Source organism: Hyla sarda, chromosome 9 (genome assembly GCF_029499605.1).
Source record: "Hyla sarda isolate aHylSar1 chromosome 9, aHylSar1.hap1, whole genome shotgun sequence".
Lineage (NCBI taxonomy): Eukaryota > Metazoa > Chordata > Amphibia > Anura > Hylidae > Hyla > Hyla sarda.
The window spans coordinates 67,238,869-67,260,328 of record NC_079197.1 but is presented as its reverse complement, the minus strand read 5'-3'; the positions used below and the strand labels follow the sequence as shown (position 1 = coordinate 67,260,328).

General features: G+C 44.3%; 1 protein-coding gene across 10 annotated transcripts in view; it reads right to left on the bottom strand.

The window, feature by feature from the left end:
• LOC130290823 (diacylglycerol kinase eta-like) overlaps positions 1–21,460 on the bottom strand; it is a 1,161,394-nt gene that overhangs the window by 485,512 nt on the left and 654,422 nt on the right. For all 10 annotated transcript variants that reach the window (XR_008847710.1, XM_056538928.1, XM_056538925.1 and 7 more), the window contains one exon: positions 7,792–7,891. Coding sequence is in view for 9 of the 10 variants with exons in the window: in XM_056538928.1 (XP_056394903.1) it covers positions 7,792–7,891 (100 nt within the window). In the remaining variant the exon portion in view is untranslated. The remainder of the gene's footprint in view (positions 1–7,791; positions 7,892–21,460) is intronic.

Below are 21,460 nucleotides of genomic sequence, written 5' to 3'. Positions count from 1 at the left end.
TATTAATAAGGTCAAAAATGTGTATTATTCACTAATGATCGCTGTACCTGCAGGGCCCTTGCAAGAGACATAGAAATCAGTGCCTAAACTTATTAATTAAATATTAAATATTAGATAAAAACAAATATACTCATAAAATATAAAATGTAATGGGAGCTTGCATCCATAAAATCAATATTACGCTAATAGAAAATGGAGAAAAGTTCAATGTTCACATAATAAGGTTCCAGTGGCTAGGTATAATGTGCAAGCAAAAGTTCTCGTAATACAGTTCCAGTGGCTAGATAATTTGCTGGCAACAAAGATCGATTATGGTAGCCTTTGTAAATAGTATATAATAACAATCGTTGGTGGTACGGTGTTGCAACCTGTATCACAATTATAGACTCCTGCTATGGATGAAAGTTCAGACAATTCAATAAGGTAAATACGAGGTCTGGTGCACGGCACCACTCACACCTCCTGAAGCCGTCAGTGAGGCTAGTTGAATGGGCTGATGCGGAGATGTCAGGTCTCCAGTGGTGCCTGGTGTCTTTGATAGCAGCGCAAGTCTCCTTCTCCTGTGGTCCTCGGCTGGCACCGGCCTATCAGGTATGCCGTGGGTCGTTGGTTAGTCCAGGGAGACAGCAGCAATGGCAATGTAATAGCAGCAAATGGCGATATGGTAGCAGCAGTGGGAGTAGGTGCGGCGTGCCTCGTGTGAACTGGGCGCTGCGCGCGCGTAACGGAGCAGTGGTCCCAAAAGCGGGGACTTTCAGCAGTTGTAAATGGAGATTGGAATATCGTTAAATTAAAGATGGATTCACATAGATTATGATACATGCAAGTCTGTAATTGGTTCTAGACGCATTTCAAGGCCTCAGGCCTTTTACTCAGTAGAAATATAAGTATACAGTACTTATCAGGAACGTTTTATATAGTGTGGCTAGTGATTAGAAGAAGACTTGGAAAACCTGAACATTTTCAGGATAAAAGTAAAATGTGGTACTGGATCATAAAGAAAAAGAATAGATAGAAAGAAGATGAGGAAATGATAAAATGATAAAGGAAGATATGAGAAGTTATATAGATGGGTGTCATATGAAAGAAGTTAATCTGTGTATGAGGACAGAACAAATGGGGTAAAACATGATTGTCCCATATGGACAGTCAGATGGTGTTGATATAGATATATATAAAAATATATTATATAAATAAACAGAGGGGTAATTCAAAAATGTAATGGTAACGATAATGCAGAATATAAATTAAAATACTATAAAAAATTAAATAATCATAACGTAAAAAATGAGAGGGTATCAATATAGATGCAGATAAATATATAGATATATAAATACATACACCTATGTATATAAAAACATATATAAATATATGGAGACATGTTGAAATATAAAAGGTAAAATAATTTAAAAAGGTTAAAAGTTATTAGAAAATATTATAAATATGGGAACCTGAAATAATGAAGATGGTTAGAACACGGTATAGAGCTGGAGAAGGAAAAATCGAAAAATCATTAGCAACATACGACGCAGAGATGTAGTGAATCTTGGATGGGCTGAACCGCAGGAACTGTCGCCGAGTCGATAAACGACCAGTTGGCGACAGGTCGTGAGGGAGAGCCCAATCACAAGCAATTATAGGAATCCAAAAATCTCCAGCTCGGCATTGAGACCTTTTGGAATCAATGTGTCAAACTCGAAGATCTTGCGGGATTCGGCCTTGGACATACGGGTTATGTAATCGCCACCTCTCCAACAATTTTTTACCTTTAAAAGAACTGTAAAAAAGAGTTGGGAGGGATCTTGGGCATGGTGTTCAGTAAAATGTAGGGACAGTGGGTGTGTTTTGTTCCCCTTTTTTATATTATAAATATGCTCAGAAATACGTATTTTAAGTTGTCTTTTAGTTCGTCCAATGTACTGCTTGACACAGGTACATTGCATTCGGTAAATAATACCCTTGCTGTGGCAAGTTAAACAGTCGGTGATTTTGTGGGTAAATTGGTTCGTGTTGGAGGAAATTTCTGTAATTGTCTTGGGTGAATTAGTGATTTTAAAACCCGAGCAGGACCCACATTTGTGAAATCCTTTAGTTTGGAGCCAAGTAGAGGAGAGTGTTGTGGGGGTTGGCGAATGGTGGGGGCGACTTGTATGCCTAGGTTAGGGGCCTTTGTGTAAACTATAGGTGGATGTGTAGGGATGGTATGTCCAATGGTTTTATCGTTTTAAAAAAAATGCCAGTTGGTTCTAATAATTTTCTCAATTTCTTTATAATTTTTATTTAATGGCAGAATCAATTTGGGGACATCGTCCTCAAGTGGGAGGGTGGTTTGTTTAGGGTTAAAAAACAAAGATCTATTTAAAATCCGAGTGTCATTAAGTGCTTTATCTAAAATGTTCTTCGGGTAATTTTTATCCAGGAACTTATTAGTCAGGGCTTGAGTCTCTTCTTCAAATTTACTATCAGATGTACAATTCCTTTTTAGTCTACGGTATTGTCCTTTTGGAACGTTTAAGAGCCATCTAGTCAAGTGAAAACTGTTAAAAAGAATAAAACTGTTTTTGGCCACAGGGTTATGGTATGTGCAACATACTAATTTAGTTGTATCAATGGTAATTAAAAGATCTAAAAATTCTAAAGTGCCTGTGCTGATATGTGGTGTACATTTGAGATTTAAAATATTAGTATTGATTTCCTGGATAAAATTGGTTAAAAGTTCTATTGGGCCCTTCCAGATAAAAACGATGTCATCTATATATCGTCGCCAGAGCACGAGATCCGCGCCTATCCTGGGAGCAATTACATCTTCCTCCCAGGCTGCCATGAATAGGTTGGCGTAACTAGGCGCTAATCTTGTGCCCATGGCGGTACCTGTTGTTTGTAAATAAAATTTGTCGTTAAAATAAAAATAATTATGGGTTAAAATATAGTACATGGATTTTAAAAAGAACTCAATTTGTTCTGATTGCATGGAACCTTTATTTAAAAAGGGTTTGACTGCATTCATCCCATCTTGATGGTTGATTATAGTATAGAGTGAGCTGACATCAAGAGAGGCCAGCAAGTAGTCAGGTTCCCACTTAATGTTCTCAATGATTTGAATTGCCTGTGTAGTGTCTTTTAAATAAAAAATTGTTTTTTGTACAAAGGGTTGGAGGTGACGATCTATTAGTTGGGAGAGATTCGAGGTAATGGACTTGATTCCCGATACTATCGGACATCCGGGTGGGTTAGAGTCTTTGTGTAATTTAGCGAGACAATAAAATACAGGTAGTTTACCTTGTGTGCCGAGGACGAACTCATGTTCTTTAGGGAGTAATATACCGTATTTATTGGGGGTATACCACGCACCGGCCTATAACACGCACCCTCATTTTACCAAGGATATTTGGGTAAAAAAAGTTTTTTACCCAAATATCCTTGGTAAAATGAGGGTGCGTGTGTGTGCGCATGCGTATACCCCGATACACCCCCAGGAAAGGCAGGGGGAGAGGGGCCGTTGCTGCCCGCTTTTCTCCCCCTGCCTTTCCTGGGGTCTAGAGCCCTGCTGCCGCCGCTTCTCTCCCGCTGGCTATCTGACTATTGGTGCCGGTGCCCCATTGCCGGCGCCTATAGCCAGGGGGAGAGAAGCGGCGCCGGTAATGGGGCAGCGGCGCCAATAGCAAGGGGGAGAGAAGGGGCAGTGGCACCCATTGCCGGCGCCGCTGCCCCGTTGCCTCCCCCACACCCGGTTGTATAATTACCTGTTGCCGGGGTCGGGTCGGCGCTGCTTCAGGCCTCCGGTGTGCGTCCAATGCGTTGTTGCTATGCACTGAATGGCGCAATGACGAGGCCTGAAGCAGCGCGGACCCGACCCCCGGCAACAGGTAATTATACAACCGGGGATGGAGTAGGAAACTGACCCCAGCAGAGAAAAATTATGCCACAATTGAAAGAGAGTGTCTTGCCATCAAGTGGGCATTGGAAATATTATCTGCTGGGTAGAGAATTTGTGTTGGTGACAGACCATGCTCCTCAGGCCTGGGTAAAACAAAATAAAGAGAGAAATGCAAGAGTGACCAGATTGTTTCTCTCCTTACAAAATTTCAGTTTTAAAGTGGAACATAGACCTGGAAAATTACAAGGAAATGCGGATGCATTGTTCAGGGTGTACTTTATGTTCATTATAAATCCCCAGACCTCTGGTCTGAAGAAGAGGGGGGGGGGGGGGGGGGTATGTGGTAAAGTGTACTGGAAAGTGGTGGATGGGGAGTATATTTCCAGGTACGATAAAGGAAATCCAGAAGGATATGCTGCTTAGCAGAACTAGTCTGCTAGGCCTCTTTTGTTTAAGTTACATGGGCTGGATTTCCTGGACTGGAGGACAGGTTGGATGTGGGAGTGCTCCAGTCCACATCCCTAGTCCACTATGGGTTTCCCTATTTCAAGGTGTCCTCAGGTGAGGTTGAGTGACTGCTGATTGCTGCAGAAACTGAGATGAGAAGCAGCCACAGCCAGAACTGCAGCTAAAAACAGGTCTGATCCTTCTTCTATGGACATGTGTGTGAGTTTGCTTGCCAGACATTAGGCCCACAGTAGGATAGTGAGGTATCCTGATGTTTAGTTAGAGACGGACAGGCTTAGATTTTTGTTGTTTTGATTGCACTATGCTTTGTGCCTAAAATTAATTTAAATTAACATCCTCTTGGACGTTTGAAACCTACTGCCTGTGCGTCATTGCTGACGCCACCGTGTGAGCTGTTCCCTACAATATATGTATATATATAAGTATAGAAAAAATTGCAGCACTGCAAGACAGAAAAAATATGTGGTGCCAGCACCCAAGACCTGATCAGGGTAACATCCAGACAAAAATTGCACCGGCGCAGCACTCCAAAAAAGACTATATGATATTGCTATATTGAGACATGTGTGAATAAATGCACCATTTTTGGAGTGCTGCGCCTGTGCATTTATATATCTCAAGATGCTTTATTCAATATCACAAAGACACATACACAATTGTGTATATGTCTTTGTGATATTGAATAAAGCATTTTGAGATTTATATATACTTAGTGGTGTTCACTCTATATTTAGTTATTGTTTTTCTTGGATGTGGTTGTATATATCTGATTCACTGAATATTGTATAGTGGTTGAGCCCCCCCTTATTTTTCTATGTGTAATTTCCACTGATACATGTAACACCATGATAGGATGATTGCCGATGGACAGAGCTTGTATGCAGTGGGGCAGGAAGGCCCATCTCCACCACATGCAGGCTCTGTCAATCGGCAATCATCCTATCATGATTTAACATGTATCAGTCGTGCCCCCTATCATCCCCTGATGAACCAGGGCCAGAAACGTGTCGGGACTTGCGGCACTAAGTTGTCTGGGATCAGATAAGTTGCAGTTTGTATATTTTATTCCCTGTTTTGTGTACATCCCCTTGGGGACTGATTATCTTTTTCTACAAAAAGTGTGTTCATATTTTATATTTAAATATGTTATTTTTTAGCTGTATTTTACTGTATATGTCTTGTGGCAACAAAGCTACAATATTTGATTAATGCCCAGGCCATCATTTTCTAATAAGAGGTATACTTTTGGCTACCTATCAGACAATATGGGCTATCTATTTATGGTGTGACCAGAGTTATACTAATTGTGTACTATTTGTGTGATCTTCAGTATCATCTAACATATGGATAAACAAATAGCGGTAACTAATATTACTGGGGCATTGAGCAATAATTATATATCACTTGTGTCATTTTTGGCAATATCAAATACAAGACACATTGTGAATCAATGCTACATGCAGTCAGCTGGCCCTTTATGTGAGGGTACAGCTTGCAACATTGATATGTCCCCATAATTCATTGCATTTATCTATCTCACACACTGCGTATTAAGCATTAGGCTTTTTGTAGGTTTGTTGCCCTTCTCCCATCCCACTAGATAGATAATATTCCTTTAGTGAGACAGAGAGCACGCCATTCCTACTTTGTCTGTAACCAGGGATACTGTATGATAGAGGAGGTTTAGGTTCCAGTGCAGGTCCGCCCTTATAAGGGAGTAAACTCCGCCTAGGGTATAGGGAGTAGAGTGAGGGACGCATAATAGGGATACCTGGGTAGGGGCTGCACTCACCAGGCCCTCCCCTATTCCCTAAGTACCCTCCCCCACTCCATCCCCCACCTACTCCCCCTCATTCTTCCTTTAGAAACAGCTGAACAATATCCATAATACTACTATATTATATCTGTACATTATTTCTGATCCCATTATCGGTGTTTGCATTAGGTGACATTGGTTGACCGGTTTTTAACAACACCCAACACTGGTGGTTCCACCAATGTGGGTGATGATATCCTCGAAAAGGGGTCATTTGTGTCACATGCATGATGCAGCTGTGATGTTTTTCGTGAAATTTTGTGATGGTACCTTGTTTTTATTCTAGGAAAATAATAAATGTTCAGTTTTAGGATGGGCCTTTATGCCCCTCCTAAAACTTAACATGTATTATTTTCCTAGAATAAAAACAAGGTACGATCACAAAATTTCACGAAAAACATCACAGATGCATCATGCCAGGGACCACTGATAATATTCAAAATACTGGACAGACTAGATGGGTTCACTAATTCTTATCTGTCGACACAATCTATGTTTCTTTGCTAGGCCTCCTTGACATATTCTGGGCAATCCAATGGTGGTTCTCTCCGGCGTTGTAGAAAAGCGTCAGATGAAAACAGATTGTGAAACTGATCCCATTCACTTGAATGGGAAAGTTCACATTCATTCAGCGACTTAAATTGGATGCCGGATGATCGGACATGGATGATTGTCAGGCCAGCAAATTGATGACCGCCGGACACTGAATAACTTATGTCAACTGATGCATCCTGTAATCATTTGTAGCATCAGTTGCTAAGTTAAGTATTAGGGTATGTTCAAATGTGCATATTTTTGCTGCAGATCGGATGCTGCAGATTTTGTTGCCCATTGACTTCAACGGGCAGCAAAATCTGTAGCAGAAAAAACACATGTGCACATACCCAAAGGGAAACCTGCAGCAGGAAATTTTCTAAAAACTCACTTTAAAGCCCATGTGAATGTACCCATAGGGTACAATAAGACAAGCCGATTTACAGCGTATTTTACGCTGCGGATCCACCGCTGAAGGACCTCTGTATGCTGTCTTTACATGTGCCTGCTTGGAGGGGCAATATGCCGCTACGTGCAGACACACTGAAGCGATGTGCAAGTTGCCGCGCATGCGCGGTGTACTCGCACACATCGCGGCCGCTCCTCCTGCTCTATGCGCTATGTGAGTATACTGCACATGCGCGTGGCAACTCGCACATCGCAGTGTGTCTGCTCGTAGCGGCATATTGTCGCTCCGAGCAGGCACATGTAAAGGCAGCATTCAGAGGTCCTTCAGCGGCGGATCCGCAGCAAAATATGCGCTGTAAATCCGCTCGTCTGAACGTACCCTTAGGCTGGATTCACTCAGCTGGATTGTCAGATTTATGTGAACTCGGGTTTAGAAAATATTCAGCCAGCCTTTTGGCGGAAGAAGTACTGCTAGTACAGCATAAATAAAGCCTCCATTGCACAGAAAGGCTGGTATTTCCTTTTCTAACAATTATATCAGAACGGCTGCACAGATTTTTATAAGGTAAACTGCATTTGAATCAGCATCGCCCGCATTAATAACTCGTTTATTATAGTTAGTGCATTGGATGCTGCTGTCATATTTCCTTTAAATATACACGTATTCAGTAAGTAAAGCTTTTATTACCTTTCTAGCCATATTTTCAGCTTCTTCACGGTTTTCAGCTGCTCGCTCATATGCCTTTCCCACTTCAGTAATAAAATCATTCACAGAAAGGCACAAAATCCTGTATTATTGGTTAGAAAAATAGTCTAGTTATTACAAGAAAAAAGGAAGATTGCATTATTTGAATATGTTATTCAGAATAAAATCAGCATTATAATTATTGCTAAATTTCCTTACACAATAGATACTGGGTATGATTGTTCAAATTTGTGTATTTAATAGTTTTTTTTTTAACAGTAAGATTGGGTTTCCAAACAGTTTTTTTCCTGGTGTATTTTGGAAAAATGCCACTGCAGTTTTTGAGCCAAAGACAGAAGTGGATTCAAAAGGAATGAGAAATATAAAAGAAGGACTTATTCTTCCTGCTGGATCCACTTCTGGCATAAGCTTAAAAACTGCTTTGGCAGTGTTCTCGAAAAACGCCAGAAAAAACCTGTGTGGAAATCTAGCTTAAGGGTATGTTCTCATGGGCGGATTTTCGCAGCGTATTTAGCTGCGGATCCGCTGGTGAAGGCCCTGCTGTATGCTGGCTTTATATGTGTCTGCTGGTAGCAGCAATACACCGCTACGAGCAGACACAGTGCAGCGATGTGCGCAGCGTACTCGCACATCGCGGCCGCTCTCCCTGCAGTGTAACCCGCGATGTGCGAGTATACTGCGACTCGCACATGGCAGTGTGCCTGCTGGTAGCGGCATATTGTCACTACAAGCAGGCACATGTAAAGCCAGCATAGAGCGAGCCTTCACCTTATGCTGCAAATCCGCTGTAAATCTGCACGTGTGAACGTACCCTAAAGCTGACCGAGAAGCCTTAAATGTATTACGTTTCAGCAAGGAAAGATTTCTCCTAAAATAATTAAACACTGTGCAATTTTACAATACAGTAAATTATTTGCAGTAGTATGTATATGCTGTTGTTGGTAAAAACACACATCATTAATTTTCTTCACCCATTTTTCTGCTCAGATAGTACATGTAAGTCATCTTTTTAGACTGCAACTTCCCAGTGCAAGCTTTTGTTTTGTATGAATTGTCCATTGTGTCTGCTTTTCATGTCAAGTCTATGACCAGAAGTTAAAGAGATTTTATTTTAAAGAAAAAAATGTAAGTTCCTTATCCCCAGTCCTCCGCAGCTCCTTTTCGTCAAGCCCTCCTGTGGTCTCTGCTTATACCTTCATCTGAGACAAGATGTCTCAGCAGGACTTGCTTACTCTGACAAGCACTGGCTGAGACTAGACACCGCTGCTACCACTGATTGGCTGAGCAGGAAGGCCTTGCAGAGACTTCTTGTATCAGAAGTAGGAATGAGGGGAGGACCAGAAGTCGCTGGATATGGAGCTGTGGGGGACTGGAATAGGTAAGTGTCATTTGCTTTTCATTTATACCAGCCCCCAAGCAATATATTAAAAAAAATAATAATTTAATTCCAGAATACCCCTTTAACCCCTTAAGGACCCAGCCAATTTTCACTTTAGGACCCAGCCATTTTTTGCACATATGACCACTGTCACTTTAAACATTAATACCGTATATACTCGAGTATAAGCCGAGTTTTTCAGCACGATTTTTCGTGCTGAAAACACCCCCCTCGGCTTATACTCGAGTGAACTCTCCACCCGCAGTGGTCTTCAACCTGCGGACCTCCAAAGGTTTCAAAACTACAACTCCCAGCAAGCCCGGGCAGCCATCGTCTGTCCGGGCTTGCTGGGAGTTGTAGTTTTGAAACCTCCGGAGGTCCGCAGGTTGAAGACCACTGCGGGCTTCGACATCATCCAGCCCCCTCTCACCCCCTTTAGTTCTGTACAGTACTCGCCTCCGCTCGGCGCTGGTCCGGTGCTGCAGGACTGTCCGGTGAAGAGGTCGTCCGGTGGGATAGTGGTTCCGGGCTGCTATCTTCACCGGGGAGGCCTCTTCTAAGCGCTTCGGGCCCGGCCCCAGAATAGTCACGTTGCCTTGACAACGACGCAGAGGTACGTTCATTGCCAACGTACTTCTGCGTCATCGTCCAGGCAACGCCTCTATTCCGGGCCCGCAGCGCGGAGAAGAGGCGCCCCCAGTGAAGATATCAGCCCGGAACCACTATCCCACCGGACGACCTACTCACCGGACAGCCCTGCAGCACCGGACCAGCGCAGAGCGGAGGCAAGTACTGTACAGAACTAAAGGGGGTGAGAGGGGGCTGGATGATGTCAAAGGCCACAGTGGTCTTCAACCTGCGGACCTCCGGAGGTTTCAAAACTACAACTCCCAGCAAGCCCGGACAGCCGATGGCTGCCCGGGCTTGCTGGGAGTTGTAGTTTTGAAACATCCGGAGGTCCGCAGGTTGAAGACCACTGAGGGCGGATGATAAGAGGATGATGAAGGGGGTGTGTGGGATGATGACAAGAGGATGATGAAGGGGGGTGGGGATGATGACAAGGGGATGATGAAGGGGGGTGTGTGGGATGATTACATGGGGATGATGAAGGGGGGTGGGGATGATGACAAGGGGATGATGAAGGGGGGGTGTGTGGGATGATGACAAGGGGATGATGACAGGTGATGATGATGACAAGGGGATGATGAAGGGGGTGGGGATGATGACAAGGGGATGATGAAGGGGGGTGTGTGGGATGATGACAAGGGGATGATGACAGGTGATGATGATGAGGGTCTGGATGATGACAGGCGGTGATGATGATGAGGATGTTAATGACGGGTCTGGATGATGACAGGGGGGGATGATGTATTTACCACCCTAGGCTTATACTCGAGTCAATAACTTTTCCTGGGATTTTGGGTTGAAATTAGGGGTCTCGGCTTATACTCGGGTCGGCTTAAACTCGAGTATATACAGTAACTCTGGGATGCTTTTATTTTTCATTCAGATTCCAAGATTGTTTTTTTCATGACATATTCTATTTATGTAGATGAGAGAAAATAAAGCAGCGGCAACTCACTGTAAAGTGCAGGGTTACATTATTTGAGGAAGCAGAACAGGACTTCACAAGCTGGAGCGATCCACAGAAAAAGAGCGACAGTGTTTCCCCGGCGGCTTCTTCCGGCACTGTGTCGTTCTTTTTCTGTGGATTGCTACAGCTTGTGAAGTTCTGTTCTGCTTCCTCAAATAAAGTAACCCTGCACTGTACAGTGAGTTGCCGCTGCTTGATTTTCTCTCATCTACCTGAATTTTACCTCTGAGCGGGCACCACTGGATGGGACAATCAAAAAGAGGATTGCTATCTAGTGTGTTCAGCGTTGTGGGTTTCGGGACTGATATCAGGTTTTAGGTGGTGCTAATTGTTTCTGCTTCCCTTCCTCTAATATTCTACTTTATGTTAGTGGTAAAATTTTGTCGATACTTGCATCACTTCTTGGTGAAAAAATACCAAATTTTATTAAAAAAATTATTGAAAATTTTGCATTATTTTTTATTTGAAACTCTCTGCTTATAAGGAAAATGGATATTCCAAATAAATTATATATTGATTCACATATACAGTACAATATGTCTACTTTATGTTTGCATCATAAAGTTGACATGTTTTTACTTTTGGAAGACATCAGAGGGCTTCAAGGTATTGCAGCAATTTTCCCATTTTTCACAAAATTTTCAAAATCGAAATTTTTCAGGGACCAGTTCAATTTTGAATTGGATTTGAAGGGCCTTCTTATTAGAAATACCCCATAAATGACCCCATTATAAAAACTGCACCCCACAAAGTATTAAAAATGACATTCAAAAGATGTGTTAACCCTTTAGGTGTTTCACAGGAATAGCAGCAAATTGAAGGAGAAAATTCAAAATCTTCACTTTTTACACTGGCATGTTCTTGTAGACCCAGTTTTTGAATTTTTACAAGGGGTAAAAGGAGAGAAATCTTCCTAAACTGTGTAACCCAATTTCTCTCGAGTAAGGAAATACCTCATATGTGTATGTCAAGTGCTCTCTGGGTGCACTAGAGGGCTCAGAAGGGAAGGAGCGACAGTGGGATTTTGGAGAGTGAGTTTTTCCCTGTTGCCATGACAGCACCACCTGAGAGAGGGACTCTGCCCCTAGGGACAGGAAACCTGAGGATAAAAAGAAGAACCCTCCTCCTTGGCCTCAGTGTGTTTCCTGTCCCTAAGGAAGCCTGCTGGGGCAGGAGTCCCTGTCCCAGGTCATGGACTTGTGCTGAGGGTGCGTCGGAGCTCTAGGTATAATCCCCGAAGTCTTGGGGGCACGCGCACCTGACTTTCTCCCTAGTCTGGGAGATTTTGTCAGCTGGCTCCACTCTGCGCGTCCATACCTGAAGTTAGCTGGTGGTCCGGTACGGGTCCTGGTGTGCGGAAATAGCATGTTGCTTGCGGGTCCGCACGCATGCGCAAGGATTAATGGAGGAGGACGCCGGTGCCCGGAAACACGCCACGCGAGAGCGCCGGAAGTGACATCAGACGTCGGCGTCCCTGCGGTGCGGAAGTGCAGTCTAGTAGTATTTAGACTGCAGCCGCACATCTTTGCATCCTCCTTGGTGGATGCCAGCCAGCACTGCTAGCAGCCAGCCTGAAGACTGCAAGCAGCCAGCCTGAAGACTGCAAGCAGCCAGCCAGTATGAGCTCCAGGGAGGACCCCAGACGTGATCCAGCTGAATCGCCAGCAAAGACTACGTCCTCGGTAGCCAGCTTCCTGAGTGAGTGTATCCATTTCATTTTAATGCACTTTTTTTTTTTGTAATGTTTGGTTTGGTTTACTTCTTAGGGGGATGTACCTAAAAAGTAATCAAAGAAAACCAAACATCTCGAGAATTGTAATATATGTAAATCTAAGCTACCGCAGGGTCATGAGAAAGTGACTTGCCCTTCTTGTATAGCCAAGGTCTTTTCAACCGAAGTACCTTCCTTAATGTCTTCCATGCAGGACTTAATTCGATTAGAGATTCAGAAGTCTGTTAGGAGTGCTTTAAATTCAACTCCCGCTCCTACTTCGGCTTCTACTCCTGCAAACCCCTTTTCCACAGTTGTGCAGCTTACGGGGTCGGAGGAGGAAGGTATTGTGGTTGTATCAGCTAATTCTGAGGAAGATTCTTCCCCAGATGAAGATTTCACATCTGGAAGATCCTTTTTTCAGTCCGAAGATACGGATAACCTAATTAAAAATGTTTGTCTAGCTATGAATATTGAAGAAATTAAGGAAGAAAAAACAATTCAGGACATCATGTTTGAGGGGTTAGAGCCTAGGAAACGCAGAGCATTTCCCGTCCATAAATCCCTTTCAGCCCTAATTAAAAAAGAATGTGAGAATCCAGAAAAGAAGGTTTTTCTTCCCAGGGCATTAAAAAGAAAATATCCGTTTGACAATACAGAATTGGTCCCACATGAAGAGTTGTTAAATTCCATCCTGCTAATTAAAAAATCTGCGGCTTTTCTGGCAGACGCATCATCGCACTTAGGCTATCTGCCAGAACGGCCGCTCTATCTAACTCGGCACGCAGAGCCTTATGGCTCAAGACCTGGCCGGGGGACATTACCACAAAAAATACGTTGTGTGCCATCCCTTGTGAGGGGAAATTGTTGTTCGGGCCAGTATTGGCTGATATTTTAGAGAAAGCTGGGGATAGGAGAAAGATCTTTCCCTACTCTTCCTACAGACCTAAGTGTTTTTCCCCCACCATGAGATCCAGAAGGCAGGGGCACAGAAGAGGATTCCCAGAGGTGGCGTTTTCCTAAAAAATCTAAAGGTTACATGTTTAACCAAGCCTCCACCAGCTCCAGAAAATCTGGTCAGCAATGAAAGGCTTGGGTGAGTTGGGGGCAGGCTGAGAGACTTTGTGGCGGATGGGAAAAGATCTCAAACAACACCTGGGTATTAAATACCCTAAGAGATGGTCTCCGCCTCGAGTTTCTCAGTCTCCCTTCAACTCGCCTAAAACTCACTTCGAGTCACTCAGGTCCATCGGGATTAGGTACTCTTCAGAAAAACAGGTTCTTGTTCCCGTTCCTCAGGCAGAGGTGGGGTTGGGCTTTTATTCTACCCTTTTTTCGGTAAAAAAGCCCGACAACACTTACAGTACAATTATAAATTTAAAACCCCTAAATCAATATCTTGTGTACAAAAAATTCAAAATGGAAACAATAAAGTCAGCAATAAATCTGTTAACAAAAGATTGTTTCATGGTCTCAATAGACCTAAAGGATGCGTACCTTCACGTACCCATTCATCCAGACCATCAAAAATACTTACGCCTGGCCATAAATCTAAATTCAAAATTAACGCACCTACAGTTCAGGGCCTTGCCTTTCGGTATAGCGTTAGCCCCCAGAGTTTTCACAAAAATCATTTCCAAAATGGCAGCACACATCCGGGAAGGCGTAGGCTTATTCGTCCGTTATTTAGACGATTTTCTATTAGTTGGGCAGTCAGAGGAACAACTAAAAAATTTCTTAGACCACACCTTAGCCATCTTAAAAAATTAGGTTGGATTGTAAATTGGGAAAAATCTTCCCTGGTTCCAGAAAGGAAAAAGGACTTTCTGGGTGTAATTCTAGATTCACAAAAGCAGAAGTCTTTTCTCCCACAACAAAAAATCCAAAAAAATCAGAATGCAGTAAGAGAGGTACTAACTTGTCAGTCAATCTCCATAAGGAAAGGGATGTCATTATTAGGTCTGTTCACGGCAGCTATTCAGGCAGTACCTTGGGCGCAGTTCCATTCAAGGACCTTACAAAAAGATCTTCTCAGCTGTTGGGAAGGGTCAGTGGAAAGCCTAGACAGGATGTTTCCACTGTCTCAGGAAACAAAAAAATTCTCTTCTCTAGTGGTTGGTGGAAAGCAATCTGAACAGAGGTCTAGACTGGGTCTTGGAAGATCCAAGAATCATCAAAACGGACTCAAGCCCTTGGGGTTGGGGCGCCCACATAAGGGAATTGAATTTTCAAAACCGTTGGGATCAGCAAGAATCTTTCCTCTCCTCAAATGCAAAAGAACTTTTGGCGGTATATTATTCTCTACAAAGCGTGAAACATCTTCTCCACCAAGAAAATGTTAAAGTTTTCTCAGACAATACAACCACAGTAGCGGTCTTAAACTGACAAAGGACCACAAGAAGCGAGTCTCTCATGCAAATTGGAGCAAAAATGTTTTGTTTTGCAGAACAGTATCTACATTCTTTAACTGCCGTGCATTTCAAAGGATCCCTAAACTCAAAAGCAGACTTCCTAAGCTGCTAACAGCTTCATCAGGGAGAATGGAGATTGAACCCAGAAATTTTCAGAAAAATATGCCAACTCTTGGGGGAACCCGAAATAGATCTACCGTATATACTCGAGTATAAGCCGAGTTTTTCAGCACGATTTTTCGTGCTGAAAACACCCCCCTCGGCTTATACTCGAGTGAACTCCCCCACCCGCAGTGGTCTTCAACCTGCGGACTTCCAGAGGTTTCAAAACTACAACTCCCAGCAAGCCAGGGCAGCCACTGCGGCCTTCAACATCATCCAGCCCCCTCTCACCCCCCTTTAGTTCTGAGTACTCACCTCCGCTCGGCGCTGGTCCGGTCCTGCAGGGCTGTCCGGTGAGGAGGTGGTCCGGTGGGATAGTGGTTCCGGGCTGCTATCTTCACCGGGGAGGCCTCTTCTAAGCGCTTCGGGCCCGGCCTCAGAATAGTCACGTTGCCTTGACAACGACGCAGATGCGTCGTTGTCAAGGCAACGGCTCTATTCCGGGCCGGAAGCGCGGAGAAGAGGCGCCCCCGGTGAAGATAGCAGCCCGGAACCACTATCCCACCGGACCACCTCCTCACCGGACAGCCCTGCAGGACCGGACCAGCGCCGAGCGGAGGTGAGTACTCAGAACTAAAGGGGGTGAGAGGGGGCTGGATGATGTTGAAGGCCGCAGTGGTCATCAACCTGCGGACCTCCGGAGGTTTCAAAACTACAACTCCCAGCAAGCCCGGACAGCCGATGGCTGCCCGGGCTTGCTGGGAGTTGTAGTTTTGAAACCTCTGGAGGTCCGCATGTTGAAGGCCGCAGTGGTCTTCAACCTGCGGACCTCCGGAGGTTTCAAAACTACAAGTCCCAGCAAGCCCGGACAGCCGATGGCTGCCCGGGCTTGCTGGGAGTTGTAGTTTTGAAACCTCTGGAGGTCCGCAGGTTGAAGACCACTGAGGGCGAATGATGAGAAGAGGATGATGAAGGGGGGGTGTGGGGATGATGAAGGGGGGTGGGGATGATGACAAGGGGATGATGAAGGGGGGGTGTGGGATGATTACAAGGGGATGATGAAGGGGGGATGTGTGGGATGATAAGGGGATGATGAAGGGGGGATGTGTGGGATGATGACAAGGGGATGATGAAGGGGGGATGTGTGGGATGATAAGGGGATGATGAAGGGGGGATGTGTGGGATGATGACAAGGGGATGATGAAGGGGGGGGATGTGTGGGATGATAAGGGGATGATGAAGGGGGGATGTGTGGGATGATGACAAGGGGATGATGATGAGGATGTTAATGACGGGTCTGGATGATGACAGGGGGGGATGAGGTATTTCCCACCCTAGGCTTATACTCGAGTCAATAACTTTTCCTGGGATTTTGGGTTGAAATTAGGGGTCTCGGGTTATACTCGGGTCGGCTTATACTCGAGTATATACGGTATTTGCTACCAGAGAAAACAGACAAGTAAAAAGATTTTGCTCTTTAAATCCAAAAGACAGGCATTGGGCAGTGGACGCCCTAACTCAAAAGTGGAAATGGAAACTCGTCTACATATTCCCTCCTCTCCAGTTGCTGCCCAGAATAATCAGGAAGATAAGGTCGGAAGGATCCAGAGTAATCTTGCTAGCTCCCTTTTGGCCACGCCTAGCTTGGTTCGCAGCCCTCAGACAGCTATCCCTATCAGATCCCTGGGTTCTTCCAGAACTACCGGACTTACTAACCCAGGGTCCAGTGTCTCATCCTCATGTGACAAGCCTCCACCTGACGGCATGGCATTTGAAAGGATCATCCTCAGGGAAAAAGGTATTTCAGATTCTGTAATAACCACTCTACAGAGGAGTAGAAAAGAAATCACTAATAAAATATATTTTAGGGTATGGAAAATCTTTTTGAAATTTCTCAATTAACCTTTTTTTTGCAAATTGTGTTCCAGATATACCCAAAATTTTAGATTTTTTGCAACTAGGTCTGGATAGGGGATTAAAGACCGCCACCTTAAAGGTTCAGGTGTCAGCGCTAGGGGCATTATATAACACCAAAATTGCAGATCACCCTTGGATTGTAAGATTTTTTAAGGCTCTTAAGAGGTTGTCTATTTCTAGGGTTCCGAAAGTTCCCATGTGGGACCTTTCTTTGGTACTAAGAGCTTTTTTATTGTATCCCTTTGAACCCTTAAATAGCATTTCTCTTAAAAACCTAGTCCTTAAGATTGTACTTTTAGTAGCAGTCACCACTGCTAGGAGGGTAGGGGACCTGTCAGCCCTATCTAGTGAGGAACCTTATACTAAGTTCCTGTAAGATAGCATAGTGTTCCTTCCTGATCCTGCCTATCTTCCTAAGGTAGTTTCTGCTTTTCATGTCTCTCAAGAGATTGTTCTTCCGTCATTCTGTTCTCAGCCTTCTAATGATAAGGAAAGGTACCTTAGTGCCTTAGACGTTAGGAGATGTGTCCTTGAATATCTAGATAGGACGAGAGTATTCAGGAAGTGTACCTCTCTATTTGTTCAATTTTCAGGACGTAATAAGAGCAAGGGAGCCAGTTCAAATTCGTTGTCCAGATGGATTAGAAAGGCTATTACCTTAGCATATTCAGTGGCAGGCTTACCTGCCCCTCTTGGTCTTAGAGCTCATTCAACTCGAGCAGTAGCCGCCTCTTGGGCGGAAAGGAGGGGCGCTTCTATAGACCAAATCTGTAGAGCTGCCACATGGTCTTCACCTCATACATTTTTTTCGTCACTATAGGGTGAACATTGGAAGTTTCTCTTCTCTTTCTTTTGGTCGCAAGGTCTTGCAATCCTACCCTAAATTGGTTTCTCTGATATTCTCACAGGTGGTGCTGTCATGGCGACAGGAAAAAACGATAATTACTCACCGGTAATTTTGTTTCCCCCAGCCCTGACAGCACCAGGGAATTCCCACCCTATGTTTTCAGGTGTTCCTTTCTCACGTAGTTTGTGTTCACTTTCTTTTTCTCCTTGTTCAGTAATATATGGTTTATCATGTTACTAACTAAGAAGACTCTTCTGGTCTCTGAAACTCTGAGGCCGAGGAGGAGGGTTCTTCTTTTTATCCTCAGGTTTCCTGTCCCTAGGGGCGGAGTCCCTCTCTCAGGTGGTGCTGTCATGGCTCGGGGAAACAAAATTACCGGTGAGTAATTACCGGTTTTCTGAAATGGTTTTTGGGGGGCATGTCACATTTAAGAAGCCGCTATGGTGCCACAACAGCAAAAAAAAAAAAAACACATGGCATACTATTTTGGAAACTACACCCCTTAAGGAACGTAACAAGGGGTACAGTTAGCCTTTACACCCCACAGGTGTTTTTTTTCACTAAAATGTTAGTTTTCCCCCAAATGTAAAATTTTTACAAGGGGTAATAGGAGAAAATGCCCCCCAAAATTTGTAACCCCATCTCTACTGAGTATGGAAATACCCCATGTGTGGACGTCAAGTGCTCTGCTGGCGCACTACAATGCTCAGAAGAGAAGGAGTCACATTTGGCTTTTGGAAAGTAGATTTTGCTGGAAAGGTTTTTGGGGGGCATGTCGCATTTAGGAAGCCCCTGTGGTGACAGAACAGCAAAAAAAAAGAAAGAAAGAGAGAGAAAAACACATGGCATACTATTTTGGAAACTACACCCATCAAGGAATTTAACAAGGAATACAGTGAGCCTTTACACCTCACAGGTGTTTGACGATTTTTTGTTAAAGTTGGATGTGTAAATGAAAAAAATAATTCACTAAAATGCAGTTTTTCCCCCAAATTTTACAAGGGGTAAAAGGAGAAGATGACCCAAATTTTTTTTAGCCCCATTTCTTATGAGTATGGAAATACCCCCTGTGTGGACGTCAAGTGCTCTGCTGCGCACTAAAGTGCTCAGAAGAGGAGGAGCGGTATTGAGCTTTTGGAAAGAAAATTTGTTTGGAATGGAAGTCAGGGGCCATGTGTGTTTACAAAGCCCCCAGTGGTGCCATAACAGTGGACCCCACACATGACCCCATTTTGGAAACTACACCCCCCACAGAATGTAATAAGGGGTGCAGTGAGTATTTACACCCACTGGCCTTTGACAGATCTTTGGAACAGTAGGCAGTGCAAATTAAAAATAAAATTTTTCATTTTCACGGACCACTGTTCCAAAAATCTCTCAGACACCTGTGGGGCATAAATGCTCACTGTATCCCTTATTACATTAGATGAGGGGTGTAGTTTCCAAAATGGGGTCACAGGTGGGTGGGTCCATTGTTCTGGCACTATGGGGGCTTTGTAAAAATACATGGCCTTCAATTCCGGACAAATCTTCTCTTGAAAAGCCTGATGGCGCTCCTTCTCTTCTGAGCATTGTAGTTAGCCCACAGAGCACTTTACATCCACATATGGGGTATGTTCTTACTCAGAAGAAATGGGGCTACAAATTATGGAGGGCTTTTTTCCTATTTTCCCTTGTGAAAATGAAAAACAGGGTAACACCAGCATTTTAGCATTTTCCCATCCAACTTTAATGAAAATTCTTCAAACACCTGTGGGGTGTTAAGGCTCACTATACCCCTTATTACATTCCGTGAGTGGTGTAGTTTCCAAAATGGGGTCACATGTGGGTATTTATTTGCATTTATGTCAGAACCGCTGTAAAATCAGCCACCCCTGTGCAAATCACCAATTTAGGCCTCAAATGTACATAGTGCGCTCTCACTCCTGAGCTTTGTTGTGCATCCGCAGAGCATTTTACGGCCACATATGGGGTATTTCCATACTCAGGAGAAATTGCGTTACAAATTTTGGGGGTATTTTTTTCCATTTACCGCTTGTGAAAATAAAAAGTATAGGGCAACACCAGCATGTTACTGTAACATTTTTTATGTTTTTTACACTGACCGGCTGGTGTAGCCACCAACTTTTCCTTTTCATAAGGGGTAAAATGAGAAAAAGCCCCCCAAAATTTGTAGTGCAATTTCTCCCGAGTACGGAAATACCCAATATGTGGCCTAAACTGTTTCTTTGAAATACGACAGGGCTCCGAAGTGAGAGAGCGCCATGCGCATTTGAGGACTATATTAGGGATTGCATAAGGGTGGACATAGGGGTATTCTACGCCAGTAATTCCCAAACAGGGTGCCTCAAGCTGTTGCTAAACTCCCAGCATGCCTGGACAGTCAGTGGCTGTCCGGAAATGCTGGGAGTTGTTATTTTGCAACAGCTGGAGGCTCTGTTTTGGAAACACTGCCGTACAATAAATGTTTCATTTTTATTGGGGGGGGGGGGACAGTGTAAGGGGGTGTATATGTAGTGTTTTACCCTTTATTATGTGTTAGTGTAGTGTTTTTAGGGTACATTCACGCAGGCAGAGGTTTACAGTGAGTTTCCCGCTAGGAGTTTGCGCTGCAGCGAAAATATTTGCCACAGCTCAAACTTAAAGCAGGAAACTTACTGTAAACCCGTCAGTGTGAATGTACACTTTACATTCACAAGGGGGGGCAAACCTCAAGCTGTTTCAAAACTACAACTCCCAGCATGAACTGACAGACCATGCATGCTGGGAGTTGAACTTTTGCAACAGCTGGAGGCACACTGGTTGGAAAACCTTCAGTTCTGTTCTGTTACCTAACTCAGTATTTTCCAACCAGTGTGCCTCCAGCAGTTGCAGAACTACAACTCCCAGCATGTACTGATCGCCGAAGGGCATCCTGGGAGCTGTAGTTATGCAACAGCTGGAGGTACACAACTACAATTCCCAGCATGCCGAGACAGCTGTTTGTTGTTTGGGCATGCTGGGATTTGCAGTTTTGCAACATCTGGAGGGCTACAGTTTAGAGACCACTGCACAGTGATCTCCAAACTGTGGTCCTCCAGATGTTGCAAAACTACAAAATCCCAGCATGCCCAGACAGCAAACTGCTGTGTGGGCATGCTGGGAGTTGTAGTTTTGCAAGATCTAGAGGGCCACAGTTTAGAGACCACTGCACTCCCAGCATGCCGAGACAGCTGTTTGGGCATGCTGGGAGTTGTAGTTTTGCAACATCTGGAGGGCTACAGTTTAGAGACCACTGTATAGTGGTCTCTAACTATAGCCCTCCAGATGTTGCTAGGCAACTCACCGGCTTCTGTAGGATCAAGGGAGTCGCATCATCGTCCTCCTCTGCCGACGATCCCCGCCGACGATCGCTGTCTGCTACCGCCACAATGATGGGTAAATGGATCTTCGGCGCCGTTCCTCCTCGGTTTCCCCATTCTGCCCTGCCTATTGTGGGTGGGCAGAACGGGGAAACCGAAAGTTTACCCCCCCACCCCCCGATCTGCTATTGGTCATCGCTTCTTGACAACTAATAGCAGGGATAGGAGGGGTGGCATCCCTGCCACCTCACTCCTATCCCTTCAGGGGGATCGTGGGTGTCTTGGACAACCGCGATCCCCCTTATATTCCGGGTCACCGGGTCACCATAGACCAGTATGACCCGGAATCG